Below are 19,782 nucleotides of genomic sequence, written 5' to 3'. Positions count from 1 at the left end.
ATTGTCATATCTAGGTTCTCATTACAAATCAGAAAATCAAATCTTACTTTTAAAACTGCTGCTCCTGAAACCTTAAAAAAAAGTCTTAAGTTTCTTCCAGCACTTGTTAATTTCATTCCATAACACCTGTTTTAGACCACCTCCTTTTAAATATTTTTTATTTATCTATTGGCTGTGCCATGAGGCATGTAGGACCTTAGTTCCCTGACCAGGGATCAAACCTGTGCCCCCTGCATTGGAAGTGCAGAGTTTTAACCACTGGACAACCAGGGAAGTCGATACCATCTCCTTTCCATTTTTTATTTATTTTTATTGGTGTACAGTTTAGCAAAGCAGGTCAGCTATATGTATACACATATATCCCCTCTTCCTTGGATTTCCTTCCATTTAGATCACCACAGAGCACTGAGTAGAGTTCTCTGAGCTGTACGGAGACCACCTTCTTTTTATTTATTTATGTGTAAATGTTTATTTATCTGTTTATGGCTGTGCTGGATCTTCATTGCTGCATGCGGGCTTCCTCTAGTTATGGCATGGGCTTTGGAGCACAGGCTCAGCCGTTGTTGCACACAACAATGAGGGGCTTAGTTGCCCCTCGGCTTGTGGAATCCTCCTGGCCCAGGGATCAAACCCCTGTTCCCAGCATTGGTAGGCAAATTCTTAACTACTGGACCACCAGGGAAGTCCCCACCTCCTTTTTTAAAAAGAACCTAAGAGACATGTTCTTCCCCAGCTCCTCTCACTACAAAGCTACATCTTCACCACCACAGTGAGGATAAATGGAAAGAAATCAGACTTCAAGCCAGAAAATCTTTTCAGATCGAGACAGTGACACGTCCTATGCATTAGAGTAAATCAACGCATCTCTAACCTTAGTTTCCTCATCTGCGAAACGAGGATCATAATGCGTACCTTACAGGATTATTTATAAAACTAAAAGATAAAATATGCAGGTGTAATTTATAAATTATAAAACACCATCAAAATGTCATCTACAAATATTACTCATCTATGAAGATGGATTGTTCATTTTTCAATGAATAATTATTGATCATTGCCAGACATTGGCAGACATTTTGCTAAACTCTAATGACACACATCAATATATCATGGGCCCTAAGCAGCTCAGATTCCAGGGAGGAAGAGCCATGCTCTGGGTGGAGAGAAGCATGCTCTGGGGTGGCTGTGGTGCTAGGGAGCAGACAGGACACTCAGACGGCGGTGTGGAAAGTGAGGGGCTTCAGAGCACTTCCTGAGGAGGCGACCCGGGCGCTGTCTCATTACAGATCCTAAAGCAAGACATCAGACTCTGGTCACTCCTTTGTGAGGTGGGCCACACACTCCACAGTCCTGGGCTCCCAGCCAGTTCAGAGGTGTCACAGCCTCTTAAGGCAGAGTTTCTCATCCTCAGAGCCACTGATATTTTAGGCTAGATAATTCTGTTTGGCGGGTGCTATCCTGCGCATATCATAGAGCATTCAGCAGCATCCCTGACCTCTATCTACTAGAACGCCAGCACCACCCCCTACCCTCTGCTCGGACAGCCATTTTTAACTGCCAAATGGCCTCTGAAGGGCAAGATTGTCAACAGTTCAAAAATACTGCCTTAGGTCATAGGAAACCAGCACAAGTGATTCTAGAAGGAGCGCAGTTCATATAATTGGTGCTTAGACATATTAGTTAGTGCTCAACAAATATTAATGAATGAATGAATGGAATGAATGTAGCCACCTAGAGTCCCTTTGACCTATTCTTTTTGGGTCTCATGCAGAAGAGCTCTGAGCTAGTCATGAAGTTCTAAGGTGACCAAGTGAGTTAACAATAACACCACATCCATTTATACGGCACTCTGTGCAGGCTGTATAATCTGGGTCAAGTTGTTCAAACTCCCTGAGTCTGTCAGGCTCTTCAGTTCCTAAATGGGGACATTAATCCTATCTTGCAAGATTGTTGGAAGAATTACATGAGATAATTGATGTAAAAATAAAGCATTAGGGGTCAAGGAACTCACTCCTTTGGTGCAATTGACAAGAGGATGCCATCTTAGCAGGATGCCTTCTCAGCTCCTGCCACTAAGCTTCACTAAGGACCAAAGCAGTTTGAGCACACACTTTTTGTTGTTGTTGTTGTTGTAAACATGGAGAATGTTGAGCACTGCACCAGGAACGGACACATCGGCTACCCAATTCATCACTCACAAGCAACGAGGTTAGTCAAAAGGCCCAGGTTCAATCCCTGGTGGGGCAAACAAGATCCCATGTGCTGCATGGCACGGCCAAAAAATAAAAATAAAAAATCAAGAGTCCCAGAGAGTTGTGACTCGCACAGCAAAATTGTACCTCTCTGAATTCAAAAGGCACTAACTAGGGCTGGCCAGCCTGCTCACCACCACCAATTCCATCACACGTCGGCTTTGTTCGGGTTGAGATTTTTGGAAAATGCTTTGCATATTCTGTGTTCTGTAGTTTCTTATAGACATACATGACCAGATCAGGAAATTTCTCCTGAAAATACTGGGAAGGTTCTCCAATTTTTGATTTCATCCTGAAATGAAACAGAAATATTTTGATATGCCTGCCCCAAACTCTGCATCCTCCCTTTTACAGTATATGGCCCTGGAGATTTTTTTTTGCTCGCCTGGTGTCTATAGCAGAATAAACAAAGACTTTGGAATCTGACAAAGCAAGATTAATCTCCTGACGTTCAAATAACAGTAAATTTCATCAACTTGAGTTTTTTTGCGCCTCAGTTTTATTATCTATAAAATGGACATAGTACAATTCTACAATCTCTTATCTACAATGCTGAAATCCAAAAGAGCCCTGAAAACTGCAAATTTTGGGTGACTCTGCAACTGAGGTTTTTGGCAGCAAAAGCTAACTGAATTAACATGGGGCTACACTTATAATGTACATTCGTTTTGCCCGGCCACCCAGTCCCCTGTGTTTCTTCTCACAAGAGTCGCTAGCCTTCTGTTCAAGCAGGCTCAACAAAAACTGAAAAGGAAGATGAGAACCTGATGGGAATGTCCATCACTGACTATAAGACCGTTGTGGTGGGCCTTTCCAAACAGAAGGGAGGAATGACTTTCCCTTCATCAAAATAAGTTTTCTTCTTTCCATCGAATAGCAGATGTAAACAGAACCGGAATTTTTAAATTATTCTCATCTCATATATGACCTATAAGAGCGAAAACAGTTCTTACTTTGTATTCTTTTGTTCATCAATGTGCTCTCCCAAATTCCGGATGAACCTCAGCAGGTCACCTACAGTGTTCTGATACGTTTTGTTCTGATACGTTTTGTTCTGATACGTTTTGTTCTGTTTCCTTTTCTCATAAAACGCATTCATTTTTTTCATCACAGATTCATCAACCTAAAGAAAAATTACACAAAAATGTGGTAACAACACAAAATAAATCCTGATAGAATGTTAATACAAAAAGGCAGAATACAAATTTGAATATAATGCCAAAATTACGACTAGTTAATAAAGCAAATTAATAGAAAAGAATGGAAGTAAACACTGTACACCATAGTGCTAATTGTGGTTGTATTTGGATGTGGAACTATAAATAACTTTAAATTTGTGTATCTATTTTCCAAGAGAATTGTTTTCATAGAAATTAACTACAGTAAAACATGGTTTAGGAAATCATTGGCTACTACATGAGGAAATTTGCCCATTATACTATACAGTACTGCTATCCTTGTGGCCACCTTTCCAAATTCATACCTGATTACATCTCCTCTTTAAAGAGGGTTGTCCTGACTGAGACCAGGCCTTGCAGCCATTGCCATAGTGAGTGTGGTTGTTCTTTGTTTTGTTTGTAGTTATGTTTCCAAAGGTTACATATTTCTCCTTGTCCCTAGGTGTCCCGGGGCAGCTGCTCTCGTATTAGTAATGCCTTCTTCTTTGTGCTCTCACTTTTTTTTTCGTTTATTTTTTTAATTTTTAATTGGAGGATGATTGCTTTATAATATTGTGTTAGTTTCTGCCATATAGCAACATGAATCAGCCATAAGTATATACATATGTCCCCTCCCTCCTAAGCCTCCCTCCCACCTCCACCCCTCTAGGTTGTCACAGAGCACCTCGTTTGAGCTCCCTGCATCATACAGCAAATTCCCACTGACTATCTATTTGTGCTCACACTCTTTGTAGATAGTTCTGATATTTAGAAATAGTTTGGAGTAAGAGAATAAGATGCAACAACCATGAAACCAGAGGGCCCCTTAGAAAGAGTAACTGGTGACTAGAAGGCTGCCCGGGTGGCACTATCAGTTCCTTACAGAACTTACTGGGTAGCAGGAAAGACAGATGTTAAGCCAACAATTATGAGTGTGATGTGTGGTCTAGAGGCAGACAAGGGAAGGAAAGCAAAATGAGACCCAGAAACGAGGAGGTATGGGAGAAGCAGAGTCCTACCTCAGGCCTAAGATATGGAAGCTGTTGGTCCCACTCAAAGACTTGAGAGTTGTGGATTTTCCCATAATGCTCTGCTTATATCTCAGGGGTACCCAGCATGTATCCCACAGCCATCCCTTCTGTAGGTCTCTCAGCCCCACTTGGATGCCATACTCTGCTTTGTATATCCATGACCTTGCATGGTCCTAACACATACTGGTATTTGACAGATGTCTGCTAATTCATAATAGTGAAAGTTATGATAGTGCCAATTAGACTGAATGAGTGATTAATTACTATGCTCCACTATAAGTGCATGTGTACTAAGTTGCTTCAGCCATGTCTGACTCTGTACGACCCTATGGACTATAGTCCGCCAGGCTCCTCTGTCCATGGGATTCTCCAGGCAAGAATATTGAAGTAGGCTGCCGTGCCTTCCTTCAGAGGATCTTCCCAACCCAGGGATCAAACCCACGTCCCTTGTGTCTCCTGCATTGGCAGGTGGGTTCTTTACCATTAGTTCCACCTGGGAAGCCCATGTTCCACTATATTGAGTTCAAGTTGGGTAGACCTTCTCTAGAAGAGAAGGAATTTGAAAGATGATTGTTTTCTGTCTTTCTGTTTTCTCATCCAGAAAGTAGGTGTGGGTGTGTGGATGCTCGATGCTGGGCTGTTCACCAGCATCAGAGGCAGCCAGTCTCCCTGAATGGAAATGCCCCTGTGGAAGTGCCTCCCTTGGACTAAACTCCATTTAATCAGCTGCTCTTGTCACAATGGAAATAGAATTATTAGCCAGACCTCAGTCAGAAAATAAGGCTTGAGAGAAAGAGTCACAGAAGAGGAAAAGGCTTTTGGGCTGTGACAAGTCCATTCTAAAGAGGAGCCTAGATGAGTATCTCAGGAGGACCTGGCCTGGAGCAGAGATCCAGAAGAGCTGAGGGGGTCTGGGATGGGAGGAGGGCAAGGAAAACCCCTCTTACCCCTTGGTTGAACCAGGCTCATAGTATAAAAAAGTTAGGAAAACCAACGTAACAGGTTCTTATTCCTGGAATAACTCCCAGACCATAGAAGTTGTTCATACCTCATTTGTCCACTGGGAAAAACTTGTGGGAAGTTCAGATGTTTCAGGCTGCAGAAGCTGGAGGATCTTGCCATCAGTATTTTGTACTTTGATGTCAGATTCATTTCCCACATCCCGGAGTGTCCGGTAGCGGCTGAGAATGACAGAATGATCATGATCATTCCACCCTTCCCACTTTTCCCAGAGAGAGAAAACTATTAGATTTTGGCATTTGTAAGAGTAGTAAAAGCATGTCTCTAAACAATCTGCACAATAGGAGAGCTCTCGCTCTCTCTTTTTGCCCGAATCATTTTTCTATTCTTCAATGGAAAAAAATCAGATCCAGAGAAGTTAAGTCACTCCTCCAATGACACCCACCCAGGAAATTCCAAGCTGAGAGAAAAGCCTGTGTCTGCTGATTCCCAGCCTGACTCCTGCCCACCTCACCATGATGGTTAATTTCATCTGTTAATTTCACCAACCACGCGGGTAGCACTCAGATTAAATATTACTCTGGGTATGTCTGTGGGGATGTTTCCAGAGGAGATTAGCATTTGAACCAGTGAAGCAGACAGCCCTTCCCAGTGTGAGTGGGCATCATCCAATCTATGGGCAGCCTGAACAGAATGAAAGGGGAAATGTGCCACCTCCCTGCTGATCACTTTGGCTGGGACATGGTTCTACTCCTGCCCTCTGTTCTCCAAGTTCTCAGGCCTTCAGACCTTTACTGGAATCTGCATCTTCAGCTCTCCTGGTTCCCATGCCTTTGGATTCAGACTAAATTATACAACTGAATTTCCTGGGTCACCAGCTTGAAGAGAGCAGATGGTAGAACTTCTCAGCCCCAGTATTGCATGAGGCATTTCCTTATTTTGTATATATATCAGGTTGGTTGAAAAGTTCTTTGGGAAAAAAAAAGAAAGAAAAGTTCTTTGGGGTTCTTCTGTAGTAACATCTTATGGAAAAATCCAAATGAACTTTTTGGCCAACCCAATATAAAAAGCCCTGACTAATACACTCACCATCTCCATCCTAGAGGCCTGTAATAGACACTGTTTTCCTTACCTCTTCCAACTCCAGAAGAAGGGATGAGCCAGCAGGCCACTCAGATGGCCCTTCACATTGTCCCCAGGAACTAAGAGATGCTGAATGAGGTCCTGAGTTTCCTTATCTGGAGAACGCTCAACCAACTCTTCAGTTCTTAGATTCTTCAGCATCTCAAAAGAAATGTTTCCCTTGTTTACCACATACAGGACCAGCAGTCCCAGGGCCTGCACAGAAGCCATGAGTGAATGAAAGTCACTCAGTCATGTCTGACTCTTTTCAACCCCATGCACTGTAGCCCACCAGGCTCCTCTGTCCATGGGATTCTCCAGGAAAGAATACTGGAGTGGGTTGCCATTCCCTTCTCCAGGGGATCTTCCCCACCCAGGGATCAAACCCAGGTCTCCTGCCTTGTAGGCATATTCTTTACCATCTAAGCCACCAGGGAAACCCATAAATCAAGTCAAAAGTGCTTATGAATTAGTACTCTATTTGGGGAACTTTGGAGGGTGGGGCACAGGCTATGAGCAAATGGAAAATGGGTAGAATCTCAAGGAGCCCACAGGTTGGCCATGAGCCTGGGCATGGAGAACTCTTCAAGAAAGTGTAGTTTAGTTTTATAAGGAGCAAAAGATAATCCCAGGCCAGAGCTGTCAGAGCAGACTGCTTAGAGGAAGAGGAATTTGAGCTAGACCTCAAAGTACAGATAGAATTTTTAAATAAACCAGGGAAAGGGAGAGGTTTTAAACAAGGGGCAGGGGTTGCTCAGAGTCTGGCTAGGAACAGGGACTTTGGGTTGGGCCTGTGTCAGGCAGGAGATTAAAGAGCCAGACCAGGTCCAGAAGAACACAGTGAACACCCCAGGAGTCAGGACACAGTAGGGAGGAAAGACTAGGGAGGAGACCAGCACAGGAACTTCTGCACTAAGACACCAGTCAGGGAAGGGGCTCAGATCTGGAGCCACTGAGCCAGAAAGGCCAGGCATGGATGGAGAGTTCTTACCAACTGGGTTGGAAGTTCAGCACCCTGGAGAACTCCAGGGGGCGGGCTGCCCTAACGGGTCAGAGTCTATCCAGGAGCTGTGGTCTACAGAGGTTATATGTCTCCTGGTTTGTCTCCTCTCTGGGGAAACAGTTATTTAGGATCTTAACCCGTGGGGCCAACTATAGTCTCTTTTGAGCTGGGGATCAATCCCGTCGTTCCCATGTGCTTCAGAAGGCCTTAGTATCTGACCCTCCTAGGAGTTTAGCACATGCATTTGAATAGAGTGGGAAAAGAAATCTCATTTACTTTGTCTTCAGGCATCAAATACCTCCTACAGGAATTGTGGAATTATTCTGGAGAAATCTCCTGGAGGTAATTCTTCAAGAAATGTGGCATGCTCAATGTATTTTCTATTTAGCCTGTGAGGCTAGAGAGACATCCAAAGAGATGCAGAAACGGCCACAGCAAGGACCAGTTCCACACCCACCCAGAGAGATGCTGTTGTCTGCAAGGGAGTGGGGGCCATGCATACCGAGGAAATGCCTTGAAACTTCTTTCTTTCCTAGGCGAAATAGGAACATCCTTTAATTGGCCACAGGAAGTAAGATAATGAACGAATAAGGAAGTAGAGAGATGGAAAAGTAAACTGTTTCTAGAAATTACCTCTAGATCTCTCTTGATTTCCTGTGGATCTCCAGTCCCCTTGATGCTTTCATCAAAATCTGCCAGGCAAGCAGCATTCTTGGAATCTAAAGGAGAGTTTGTAGAGAGGCATTGAAATTGCTTATTCTTGGCGGGGATGTATGGAGAGAGTAACATGGAAACTTACATGACCATATGTAAAACAGATGGCCAATGGGAATTTGCTGTATGGTTCAGGGAACTCAAACTGGGGCTCCGTAACAACCTAGAGGGGTGGGAGGTGGAAGGGGGGGTTCAAGAGGGAAGGGATATGTATACTGTGGCTGATTCATGTTGACATTTGGCAGAAACCAACACAATACTGTAAAGCAATTATCCTTCAATTAAAAATATGTAAATATATTTTTAAAAAAGAAAATCCTCAATCCCCATGTTATAATTAATTTACATAAATCTGTAACTCAATCAATGTACAATCCATCATCACTGAGGAAGACAATGATGAGCTCATATCTGCCTTATTTACTTTTCAAAACAGTCATGTGCACTGTGTTCTTTGACCTGCTGGTATCTGCTAAGAGCAGGATTTACATTTTATTCATCCCAAGCCAGGGGTTGGGGAAGTAGGAGGATAAGTATAGCCAGCTCCCCCTTCATGCAATTCTTGGGGTCAAAGAGCACAGATTTGTAAAGAAGCTGCTGGCAGGAGTTAAGGTTACGTCCTATAGCTGAAGAACAACTGGACCCTAGAGCTGAAGGGTCCAAATCCAAGACCACCTTAGCATAGCATTCCACCAAATCAAGCCCACTCGCCACTGCCCACTCTGACATTGTCATCTGTGACCACGAGTCAACCACGTGCTTCTAATGAGTCGATGCCTCCCTCTCCCCTTCAGCATCTTCCTCCTTTGAAGGAAGCCACTGAGTCCTCAGAAAGAGGGATAAGAGAGGTGGGGAACAAAGTCAAAGATGATTTGTCCTCAAAGAGGTGGCTTAAAGGAATCTGAGAAGGAAGGCTGGGTAACCGCAGATACCAGCCAGTACAACTGTTACTCAGAGCCCTTTCATTATGAATCTGGACCTCAGCATTGTAGGGAAATCCAGAGTCTAACAAAAATGAACCCATCAAATTGTTTAACAAATGTTTAGTAAGAGAAAAAATGATGGTGAGGAAGAACACAGTCCTGGCTCTACAGAGTTTAGAGTCTCTGGGCAAGGAGGCCGATAGTAAAGGAATAAATACATAGCTAAACATTAACTGCAGTTTTGAAAATGCTGGTCAAAAGTTCAGGATGCTCTAAAAGTGTACCATGAGAAGAGCTACATGGCTGCGTAGAGGGGGAGAAGTTTTCATTAAGGAAGAGATGCCTAGGGAATTTCCTGGAGACCCAGTGGTTAGGACCCCAAGCTTCCAGTGTAAGGGGCATGGGTTCAATCCCTGGTCAGGGAACTAAGATCCCGCAAGCCTTGGGGTGAGGCAAAAAAAAAGGAAGAGATGCCTAGAGAGAAAAGATGAGTAGAAATTGGATAGGTGAGTGGAATTGGGAAGAAAGGGAAGAGAGAATTCCAGATAGGAATTCATGGAGAATGCCTGGGGTGGCAAGACAGCCTGTAATGAGACTGAAGGAGCAGATAGGGTGTACTTCATAAATCACAGACTGTTTTCAATTATTTCAATAATTCCCTTCACTTATTTAAGCCACTTTGTGTCTTCTGCTACTGAAATTTGAAAGTGTTTAACGGAACACTTCACATCTCTTCTAACATTTGATTTTTTTTTTTCCCATGAAAAGTGAAAGTGTTAGTCACTCAGTCAAGTCTGACTCTTTGTGATCCCATGGATTGTAGCCCATCAAGGCTACTCTGTCCATGGAGTTTTCCAGGCAAGAATAGTGGAGTGGGGTGCCATTTCCTTCTCCAAGGGAATCTTCCCGATCCAGGGATCGAACCCAGTTCTCCTGCATCACAGGCAGTTTCTTTACCATCTGAGCCCAACTTTTTATTTTTAGTTTCAATAGACATTGTTAAAGTGCTATAAAAATTTTAAAGCTTACACCTAGTTTCTGTATACAACATCAAGAGGGACTTTGGCCCTGCTGACACCTGACTTGGTGCCAGTGGAACTGGTTTCACACTTCTGGCCTCCAGAACCATGGGAAATTAAACTCCTATTGTTTTAAGGCACCAAGTTTGTGACAATTTCTTTCAACAGCCATGGGAAATTTATACACTTGGTTATAGTTATGTTTCTTTGGGTATAAATTCTCCTGTTTCATGCCTCTCTTTCATGGTATTGAGAGGGTAACAGGCAGGAGGGCCAGGGGTTTCCAAACGGAGGAAATAGGCTGCAAGTGTCAGACATTTTTTATCTCTCTTAAGTGGCAGGAGGAAACAAACTACAAGTGTTAAGATTTTTTTTCCCCCTTCTCTATACAAATTTAAAAAGAGGTTTCTCTTCAAATTCTGTGTTGCCATGACAACACCTAGCTCCACCTGAACTTCAGTTCAGTTCAGCTCAGTTCAGTTGCTCAGTCGTGTCCAACTCTTTGTGACCCCACGGACTGCAGCACGCCAGGCCTCCCTGTCCATCACCAACTACTGGAGTCTACCCAAACCCACGTCCACTGAGTCAGTGATGCCATCCAACCATCTCATCCTCTGTCGTCCCCTTCTCCTCGTGCCTTCAATCTTTCCCAGCATCAGGGTCTTTTCAAATGAGTCAGTTCTTTGCATCAGGTGGCCAAAGTGTTGGAGTTTCAGCTTCAGCATCAGTCCTAATGAATATTCAGGACTGATTTCCTTTAGGATGGACTGGTTGGATCTCCCTGCAGTCCAAGGGACTCTCAAGAGTCTTCTCCAACACCACAGTTCAAAAGCATCAATTCTTCGGCACTCAGCTTTCTTTATAGTTAAACTCTCACATCCATACATGACTACTGGAAAAACCATAGCCTTGACTAGACGGACCTTTGTTGGCAAAGTAATGTCTCTGCTTTTTAATATGCTGTCTAGGTTGGTCATAACTTTTCTTCCAAGGAGTAAGTGTCTTTTAATTTCATGGCTGCAGTCACCATCTGCAGTGATTTTGGAGCCCAAAAAATAAAGTCAGCCAGTGTTTCCACTGTTTTCCCATCTATTTGCTATGAAGTGATGGGACCAGAAGCCATGATCTTAGTTTTCTGAATGTTGAGTTTTAAGCCAACTTTCTCACTCTCCTCTTTCACTTTCATCCAGAGGCTCTTCAGTTCTTTGCTTTCTACCATAAGGGTGGTGTCATCTGCATATCTGAGGTTATTGATATATCTCCTGGCAATCTTGATTCCAGCTGTGCTTCATCCAGCCCAGCATTTCTGAACTTAACTTTTCTCAAACCTTGAGCTAACCAATGCATTTTTCTTATGGAAATATTTGCCTTAAGCTATGTTAATGAACTATGTATTTACCCTAGACTCTGTCTTCAAGTCGGTTCGCCTAAGACTCAGAACCCACTTGACAAACCAGTATGTTTTACTCATTTAATGAAACTCTATATTTACTTGGAAACCTGCCTTTCTTCAAGATTCATGTCAATCGTTTTATGACCCAGGATGACTCACCTGGAGCCAATGTTATCTGAAAATGCATGTTGTGGGTGAGGGGCCTGGTGCCAGTCTCTGAGTTTTGAGACATTCCTTTCTCTAATTAGCAGAATGCTAGTAGCTATATAACATCTGGCTAAAGACTAGCGGGCGGGGGGGGGGGCCACTCCTTCTGCCCCCTTCTGATGTCTATGTCAGAAGCTTTCTCTATCTCTTATACTTTAATAAAGCTTTATTACACAAAAGCTCTAAGCGATCCAGCCTCGTCACTGGCCCCGGATTGAATTCTTCTCCTCCGGAGGTCAAGAATCCTGGCGTCTTTCATGGTTCAGCAACAACCTTTCAGTATCAGCAATTCTTATAGCTTTTTTTTTTTTTGCCACATTGTGTGGCATGTGGGATTTTAGTTCCCCAACCAGGAATGGAACCCCAGCCCCCTGCAGTGGAAGCAGGGAGTCCCAGCCACTGAACCACCAGGGAAGTCTACCAGCAACTCTAAATATCTTAGGTGATTTTTGATGTATGTTTTACATTACAGTTGAGACTCCCTGACAGCCTGTGCATCCTGTTAATGCCACCCAACACAGAGGAGGGATGAGAGCACTGTCAGAGCTTCTGCTTTGCATTTTTTTCAGTGAAGCTCTGGAGTAAGTGGGCCATGCCACTTAATAGTTGCTTTGGCAGACATCCTGTGTGATAACAGCTCTTTGTTTCTCTCTCTCTCTTTTTTTTTTCCTGAATTCTTTTGAGTTTTTTTAAATTTATTTTTAATTGGAAGATAATTGCTTTACACTATTGTGTTGGCTTCTGCCATAAAACAACGTGAATCAGTCATAAGTATAGCTATATCCCTTGCTCTTGAATCTTACCCATCCACCCCTCTGGCTTGTCACAGCGCACTGTGTTGAGCTCCCTCTGTTATAGAGCAACTTCCCATTAGCTCTCTATTTTATTCACGGTAATGTTATGTGCTACTCTCTCAATTCGTCCCACACTCTCCTTGCCACCCCCCGCCCTCCACTTCAAACAATAAATGCTGAAGAGTGTGTGGAGGAAAGGGAATCCTCTTGCACTGTTGGTGGGAATGTAAATTGATACAGCCACAATGGAGAACAGTATGGAAATTCCTTTAAAAACTAGGAATAAAACTACCATATAGCCCAATAATCCCACTACTGGACACATACCCTGAGGAAGCCATAACTGAAAAAGACACATGCAGCCCAAAGTTCATCACAGCACTATTTACAATAGCTTGGACATGGAAGCAGCCTAATGTCCACCGACAGATGAATAGATAAAGAAGTTGTGGTACATATATATAATGGAATATTTCTCAGCCATATAAAGGAACACATTTGAGTCTTTCTCTTAAAATCATCAGTGACTCAATGTCTCAAGCAGTCTCCCTGTCTGCAGACAGAAAGGCCTGTCATAGATGCTTGGTCCCTAGGGGAGAGGGCAAGTCCAGGGTTTGATCTTCCTAATTTCTACTGAGGTAGCAATCTTGCCTGCTCTCTGGTCCTTGGTTCTCTCCTGTTTCTGGTTTCCATCGCTTTTGAGTGGTGCTTTTCTGTACTCTTCCCACTTTCATGAGTAATGTTTTTCTGTGGCATTCTGCATTTGTCCTGGGCTCCTGTGCCATTCTTCCATCCCATCCTATCTATGTTTAGTCTCTCCATGATTCCTCAAAGATTTTGTCCTCTAAGAATTCTTTTTTTAATGTTAATTTTAATTACAAATTCACTTAAAAATGTTTTCCCATCATTTGAAGAATTTAATACAGGGAAGAGTCTGCAGTATGTGCTAGGTTCACCACCTTGATGCATAGATATAATCAATTCTTTATTGTTCAAGCTTAGGAATGGAAGAAGCGGTACTAGAAATTTCAAAGAATAGGTATTCAGAAATTATTTTTCTTTAAAATGTGATGTGTGACCCTTTCGCATCAAGATGGGCAGGTAGAATTGGGAAGGTCCCCACCCCTGAATGAACCGCAAAGACTCTTTCTTACCAGGTAGAGTTGTACACACTTCTGGCCCTTGTCCGTCTCCCCAGCAACATTGCTTGAAACCAAGAAGGAGTGCCATGAGTACCTGTCCTCAAACTAAAGCCAGATCTTATGTGTACCTGTGTCTCTCTTCCAGCACCTTATATACTGCTCTCTGCCTCTAAATGCCCACACCTTCTTTTTGCCCTGGTCCCTCACACCATGTTTAAACTCAGTGCATATCTGTAGGTTAGGTATCCACATCTGCTTTAGCCCCCTAGACAAGTACCTGGCCTTTGTTGGGCACGTACAATGTACAGGTGACTTGTCCATATGACACAGAGCACTTAAGACTTCATAACAACCTTTTGAAAGAGGTATTATTAGTCCCAAGTGAGGAAACCAACACTCACAGAATTAAGCAACTTCCTTGAGGTTACAAAACTACAAAGTGCTGGGACTAGGTTGCAAGGTTCCCTAAACCTGGCTGAAGCTGAGGATCTTTCTAAATTATTATTTATGTTTGGCTGCACTGGGTCTTCATTGCTGCAAGAGGGCTTTCTCGAGCTGTGGACAGCAGCAATTACTCTCTAGTTTTTCTTCATGGGCTTCTCATTTCAGTGACTTCTCCTGCTGTGGAGTACGGGCTCTAGAATAAGGGCTTCAGTAGTTGTGGCACATGGGCTTAGTTGCCTGGTGACATGTGGAATCTTCCTGGACCAGGGATCAAATCTGTGCCCCCTGCATTAGCAGGCAGATTCTCAACCACTGGACCACCAGGGAAGTCCAAGCTGAGGCTCTTACTACTGCACTACCTTGCTCCCTGGGACTTTACACTCAGCTCTGCCTGTTTCCTTGAATGTTGCTTTAGTGTATGGTTTTGGTTTACAAGAGTACACACTGATTTGTTCAGCCTGCTTGCAGTGTGTTTCACTTGTCTCACATCTTATCCTGGATCCCAAGTTTGACCTCAGTTTTGCCGTTAAGTTTCACGGTAACTGAGCACACACGCAACATTCACCGTTAACTGCCACCTTGTCTGAAGGAACACACTTTCTAGATTCTCTTACTTACAGACTACTCTAAGAATTCAAACTTCTTGGAGTTGGCTCCATCCAAAACCTACATTCATATTTGTATTTGCCAAGGGCAGCATAAGGTTAGCCTGGTATTCCATGAGCTTCCTTCACCTCCACATGGAATAATACAGGTTCTACCTGGTAGCAGGAGGAACTGCACTGTAACTACGGATTTCCTACATTCATCCTCAAATTGAACAATCCACACTGACTCTAGTTCTTTCCTATTCTGCCATGAAAATCTGTTCCTCTGATAAATAAAGACCCTACATTTCTAAGAGAAGACTGGGGACTCACCTATTAAGATGTTCTGTGGTTGCAGATCCTGATGAGTGTATCCAGACAGGTGTAGTTCCTCAACAGCTTTAAACAGAGATGAGAGGATGTTTCGGGCAAATTCATCTTCCTTGTTTTGCATAGCCTCTCCTCTGCGGTCGGCCAAGTGCTTCTCCAGCGTGTGCTCACATAGGGCGAGGCACACATACAGACAGCCCCCATCCCTCTCACTGCCATAGAATGTCACCACGTGACTGTTGGCTCGGTTGCTCTGCAAACAAGAGACTTCATTTTGTCCCCGTGTGCTGCCTTCAGAGAACCGCTTCACGGCTACCTCTTGTTCCTCATAGAACCCCAGGTAGATGCCCCCTTCAGAAGTGTCAGCGATTTTATAATCTTTATCAATAAAGATCTTGAGTTTGCCTATCATAGGGCGGGATATCCTGTGGAGATGTTTCAGGGCCTCCCCCCAACGTGAGCTCTGAGGCTTCCAGGCTTTATCGGGAGGGCGAACGTCTTCTACAGCTCCATGCTGGCGAAGAAACTTTGCAAGGTCAGAGTCATAATTGCGCTTCGCTATTGTGACAAGGTCCCCGCATTTTGTGCTGGCTCCTTTGTGACACAGCAACTGGGCGATTTTCTTCAGCTTGAGTTCAACAGCAAGCAGCAGTGCTGTTTTATCCTCACTGTCTGTGTCATTAATCTCTATAGCTGTTTGTTCCAGAAGCATCTGCACCAGATCCAGGCTCTTCTTTTCCACTGCCAAGATCAGCGGCGTCTTCCTTCCTTCCCCCCTCACGTTGACATCAACCTTACAGTCCAGCAGAAGGCGAGTAATGGCTTTCACCTTCTCAACATCAGAGTTCAGAAGAGCATAGACCAAAGCATTTCTGCCCCTATTGTCCCGGGCATTGACATCTGCCCCCATCTCGTGAAGGAGGATCTCCACAACCTCTACATGCCCTCCTTCAGCAGCATCCATGAGGGCAGTGGCCCCTCCTTTCTTAATCCTCTCTTGATCCTCCACTGTCTTTCTGTGCAAATTCACCTCTGCTCCGTTGTAATACAGGAACCTTAAGGCTTCGACTTGGCCATACACAGCAGCTTCCATGAAAGCTGTGAAGCCATTAACATCGCACTCATTGACATCTGCTACTTTGGGAAGTAATAGTTTGAGCAACTTCACGTCTCCGACAATCCCAGCAATTATGAAGGGAGTGGCCCCATTCTTCTTCCGCAGACAAGGGTCAGCACCATGACTAAGCAGAAGATCCACAATGTCCTCCCTGCCAACTTGTACTGCATTATGCAGAGGTGACCAGCCCCATTCGTCCTGGAAATTGACATCAGCCCCTCTTTCTAGCAATTGCTGGACCAACTCAACCTTTTCATCTTTCACAGCTTTAATCAACAAATGATTGTCTTCCCTTGAAGCCCTCCCATTACTAGAGGGTGTGGGTCTTTCCTGAGGGTTGTTATGGCTCTCAGTCTCCATGATGGTATACACCACTGGCTACAACTTTCTTGCCTTCTCTTTGAGAAAATGAAAACTTATCTCCTTGGGATTTGATCAAAGAGACTTGGAACTGTTAGAAACTCCTGTCAGGGGAAATAGGAATTGTCTGGCTACAGACCATCAGTATGAGGAGGCACCAATACTCTTGGGGTCTTCTGACTTTTCACCTGGAGATGAGAGAGGTAATTTGTAGTGTTATGAGAGTGAGAAAACATTTGAATTAGAGAAATTAATTTCACTAGCAATGTTTTCAAAATACATCTATCATAGAATTTTTTATTAGAGAATATTATAAATATATATCTTTTCATACTGTTCATGGGGTGCAAGCCTGAATATTCATTGGAAGAAATGATGCTGAAGCTGAAGCTCCAATACTTTGGCAACCTGATGTGAAAAGCTGACTCATTGGAGAAGACCCTGATGTTGGAAAAGAACGAGGGCAGGAGGAGAAGGGGGCAACAGAGGCTGAGATGGTTAGACAGCATCACCAACTCAACGGACGTGAATTTGAGCAAGCTCCAGGAGACAGTGAAGGACAGAGGAGCCTGGTGTGTGCAGTCCAGGGTGGCACAGAGTCAGCCACAACTTAGCAACTGGACAGCAACAACAACATAAATATGTGTAAATTTTAAACAAGAAACGTATTACTCTATTCTCCCTCTGCTTAGAAACAGGAATAGTTAATATTTTAGTATAGTCTATAAATTATTTTTAAAAATAGTTGGGCTCATGATCTGTAACTTTGTATTCGGCTTCCTTTCATTTAATACCTTACTATAAATAATGTCCTGTGTTATTACAAAGTATTTTAAAATATTTTAATATCTGCAATAGACCATTAGAGAGGTGTTTCAGTTCCCTAATACTGAGCAGATTTTTAAAGTAACTTTTAAACCAGAGTTTCAAAATTAGATATTTTTTTCACAATTCTAAATAATGTTGCAGCAAATTTAGCTTGTTTTATCTTGTTTTCTTATGAGAGATCTTATAATATTATAATAGATTTCTTACGATTAATTTCAAAGAACTGAAAGACCAGTCAAAGGCTATGATTGTTTTTAGGATTCTCAACCTATATTAATACATTTTTTTCCAATGCCATATAAACACACTCTTACTAGAAATAAATGACCTCTTTAAAAAATCAGAACCCTTATTTAATAAGAAAATACGTGTTTTTCGCCAATCTGCATTTCTGGTTGAGCATGCTCAGTCCATTCCTGGCTCTTTACAAGTGCAAAAGTGTGCACTCCTATTCAAAGTAGTGTAGAGTAAGCAGCAGTCCCCAACCTTTTTGGCACCAGGGACCGGTTTCGTGGAAGACAATTTTTCCATGGACTGGGGGTGGGGAAGGGGTGGGTTTGGAGATGATTCAAGAGCATTACATTTATTGTGCACTTTATTTTTATTACATCAGCTCCAACTCAAGTCATCTGGCATTAGATCCCAGAGGCTGGGGACTCCTGGAGTAGGGGAAAGAACTTGAACTCCCACCTCTGCAAGATCTAAGTTTGGCCCCTCGTTGTGTAACTCTAGACTCTTCCTAATTGTGTGACCTTGGATTATTGAGTCTGAATTTTCTGTTCCCTCAAATGGGGACAACAATAAATACAGCCCCCCATATAAAGTGCAGTGAAGGAGGGAGAGGGGGAAATATTAGGCCTTCAGTAAATGGTAGAGCTAATTACATCACTTTATGAAAAGAAATAAAAAAACCTTAACACATCCCGTTCTTCCCACCCAGTGCTTTACATGCTACACAAATAGGGAACCTAGGAGATGTCAATTTAGTCCAACTGCCCTCCATCAGATCTGAGCCATTTAGATACAATTCAGAGGGCAGAGGGCAGCAAACTTACCTGAATGTTTATAACTGCTTCTGCTACAAAAATCACAAAGCAACTATTTTTCAGCAGTCCCACCTGCCTGACAGTCTCAAAGCCTCTACCCTCAGAGAGCTAACCAAACATGCAGCGGAAGCACAGTCACCCAGCAATGAACTCTTTGGATCAAATGTTTATGTAAACAACTTTAGTGACAATGAGTGTGAGGTGGGCTGGAAAAGATCAAGGAAAGAAAGAAGCTCAAAGAAACCTGGAGGATTCAGGGTTTCTTCAAACTTCTTTTCCTCTCTGCTTCCTTATTTATTCCAGGCACTTCCTTCAGCTGCTAGCTTCAAAGTAATACAATCATTTAAGAACACCACACCTTGGACTAACTTATGAGGAAATGCAAAAAAAAAAAGATAGTAGTAAGACTCCACGCCTGTAGCCCACCAGGCTTCTCTGTCTGTGGAATTTTCCAGGCAAGGGTACTGGGTTGCCATTTCCTGTTCCAGGGAATAATAATAATAATAAAAGATACCCGAGTAAAACATCAGAGCAGAAAATAAAAACAGCTCAACAAAAGCCCTGCAAAAGGAGAGTCCTGCTTTCAGTTTCATTTTCCCCACAGGACCAGAGGAGCCTGATAAACAGAGATGCCTTGAAGAAATAATGTGTGGATTATGACAGAACCCTGGAAATCTCAGAAGGACTCAGGTGCACAGGATCCCCCGGGACTGGCCGGCTGGCTCCGCGTGCTCCTTCCTGTCCCCAAGTTCTACACCCACTTCACCTCCAGTCCCCAGAAGCCCGAGGAATCCTTCAAACAAAACACCTTCTCAGGCTTTCCCAGCTCTCCTCCCTCTGCGTGTCCTACCTTCTAAACGCAGATGCCTCCTCCTCAGTCATTCCTCTGGCGGCATCTAACCGTCAAATACTGCTGCCAGCAAGAAAGCAGGCCCTCCTGGAGACTGAGCCCCCGGGGCGGAACCCGGAGAGTGGCAGGAAGAGGCGGGAACGTTGGCCACGCCCACACTCGGCCGCGAAGGCCTGAGCTGACCACGCCCACACTGGGCAGCGGTGGCCTGAGCTAGTAGCATCTTTGGGCTTCCCCGGGGGCTCAAACAGTAAAGAATCCGCCTGCAATGCAGGAGCCCTGGGTTCGATCGCTGGGTCGGGAAGATCCCCGGAGGAAGAAATGGCAACTCACCCCAGTATCCCTGCCTGGAGAATCCCATGGACCAAGGAGCCCGGGGCCGGGAGGGGGCAGGGAGGCCGCATGCATCCTGCCGCCAGGCCTGCGGCCGTTCAGGTCACAGCATCCAGTTCCATCCCGACCACGTTGTTCCAAATCCCTTATCTTCTTAAGTGAAATGAACA

General features: G+C 43.8%; 1 protein-coding gene across 1 annotated transcript; it reads right to left on the bottom strand.

Moving 5' to 3' along the window:
• Positions 1-388: 388 nt before the first annotated feature.
• On the bottom strand, positions 389-19,399 carry RNASEL (ribonuclease L). Its single transcript, XM_043485744.1, has 7 exons — positions 19,280-19,399; positions 15,082-16,743; positions 8,159-8,244; positions 6,533-6,738; positions 5,489-5,621; positions 3,206-3,375; positions 389-2,544 (listed from the first exon to the last, which is right to left on the bottom strand). Exons 2-7 carry the CDS (start codon positions 16,553-16,555, stop codon positions 2,364-2,366), a joined length of 2,250 nt encoding a protein of 749 aa, XP_043341679.1. The 5' UTR covers positions 16,556-16,743; positions 19,280-19,399; the 3' UTR covers positions 389-2,363.
• Positions 19,400-19,782: the final 383 nt, after the last annotated feature.

Source organism: Cervus canadensis, chromosome 13, assembly GCF_019320065.1.
Source record: "Cervus canadensis isolate Bull #8, Minnesota chromosome 13, ASM1932006v1, whole genome shotgun sequence".
Classification (NCBI taxonomy): domain Eukaryota; kingdom Metazoa; phylum Chordata; class Mammalia; order Artiodactyla; family Cervidae; genus Cervus; species Cervus canadensis.
Note: the sequence above shows the minus strand (reverse complement) of the source record. Positions and strands in the feature narration are given on the sequence as shown.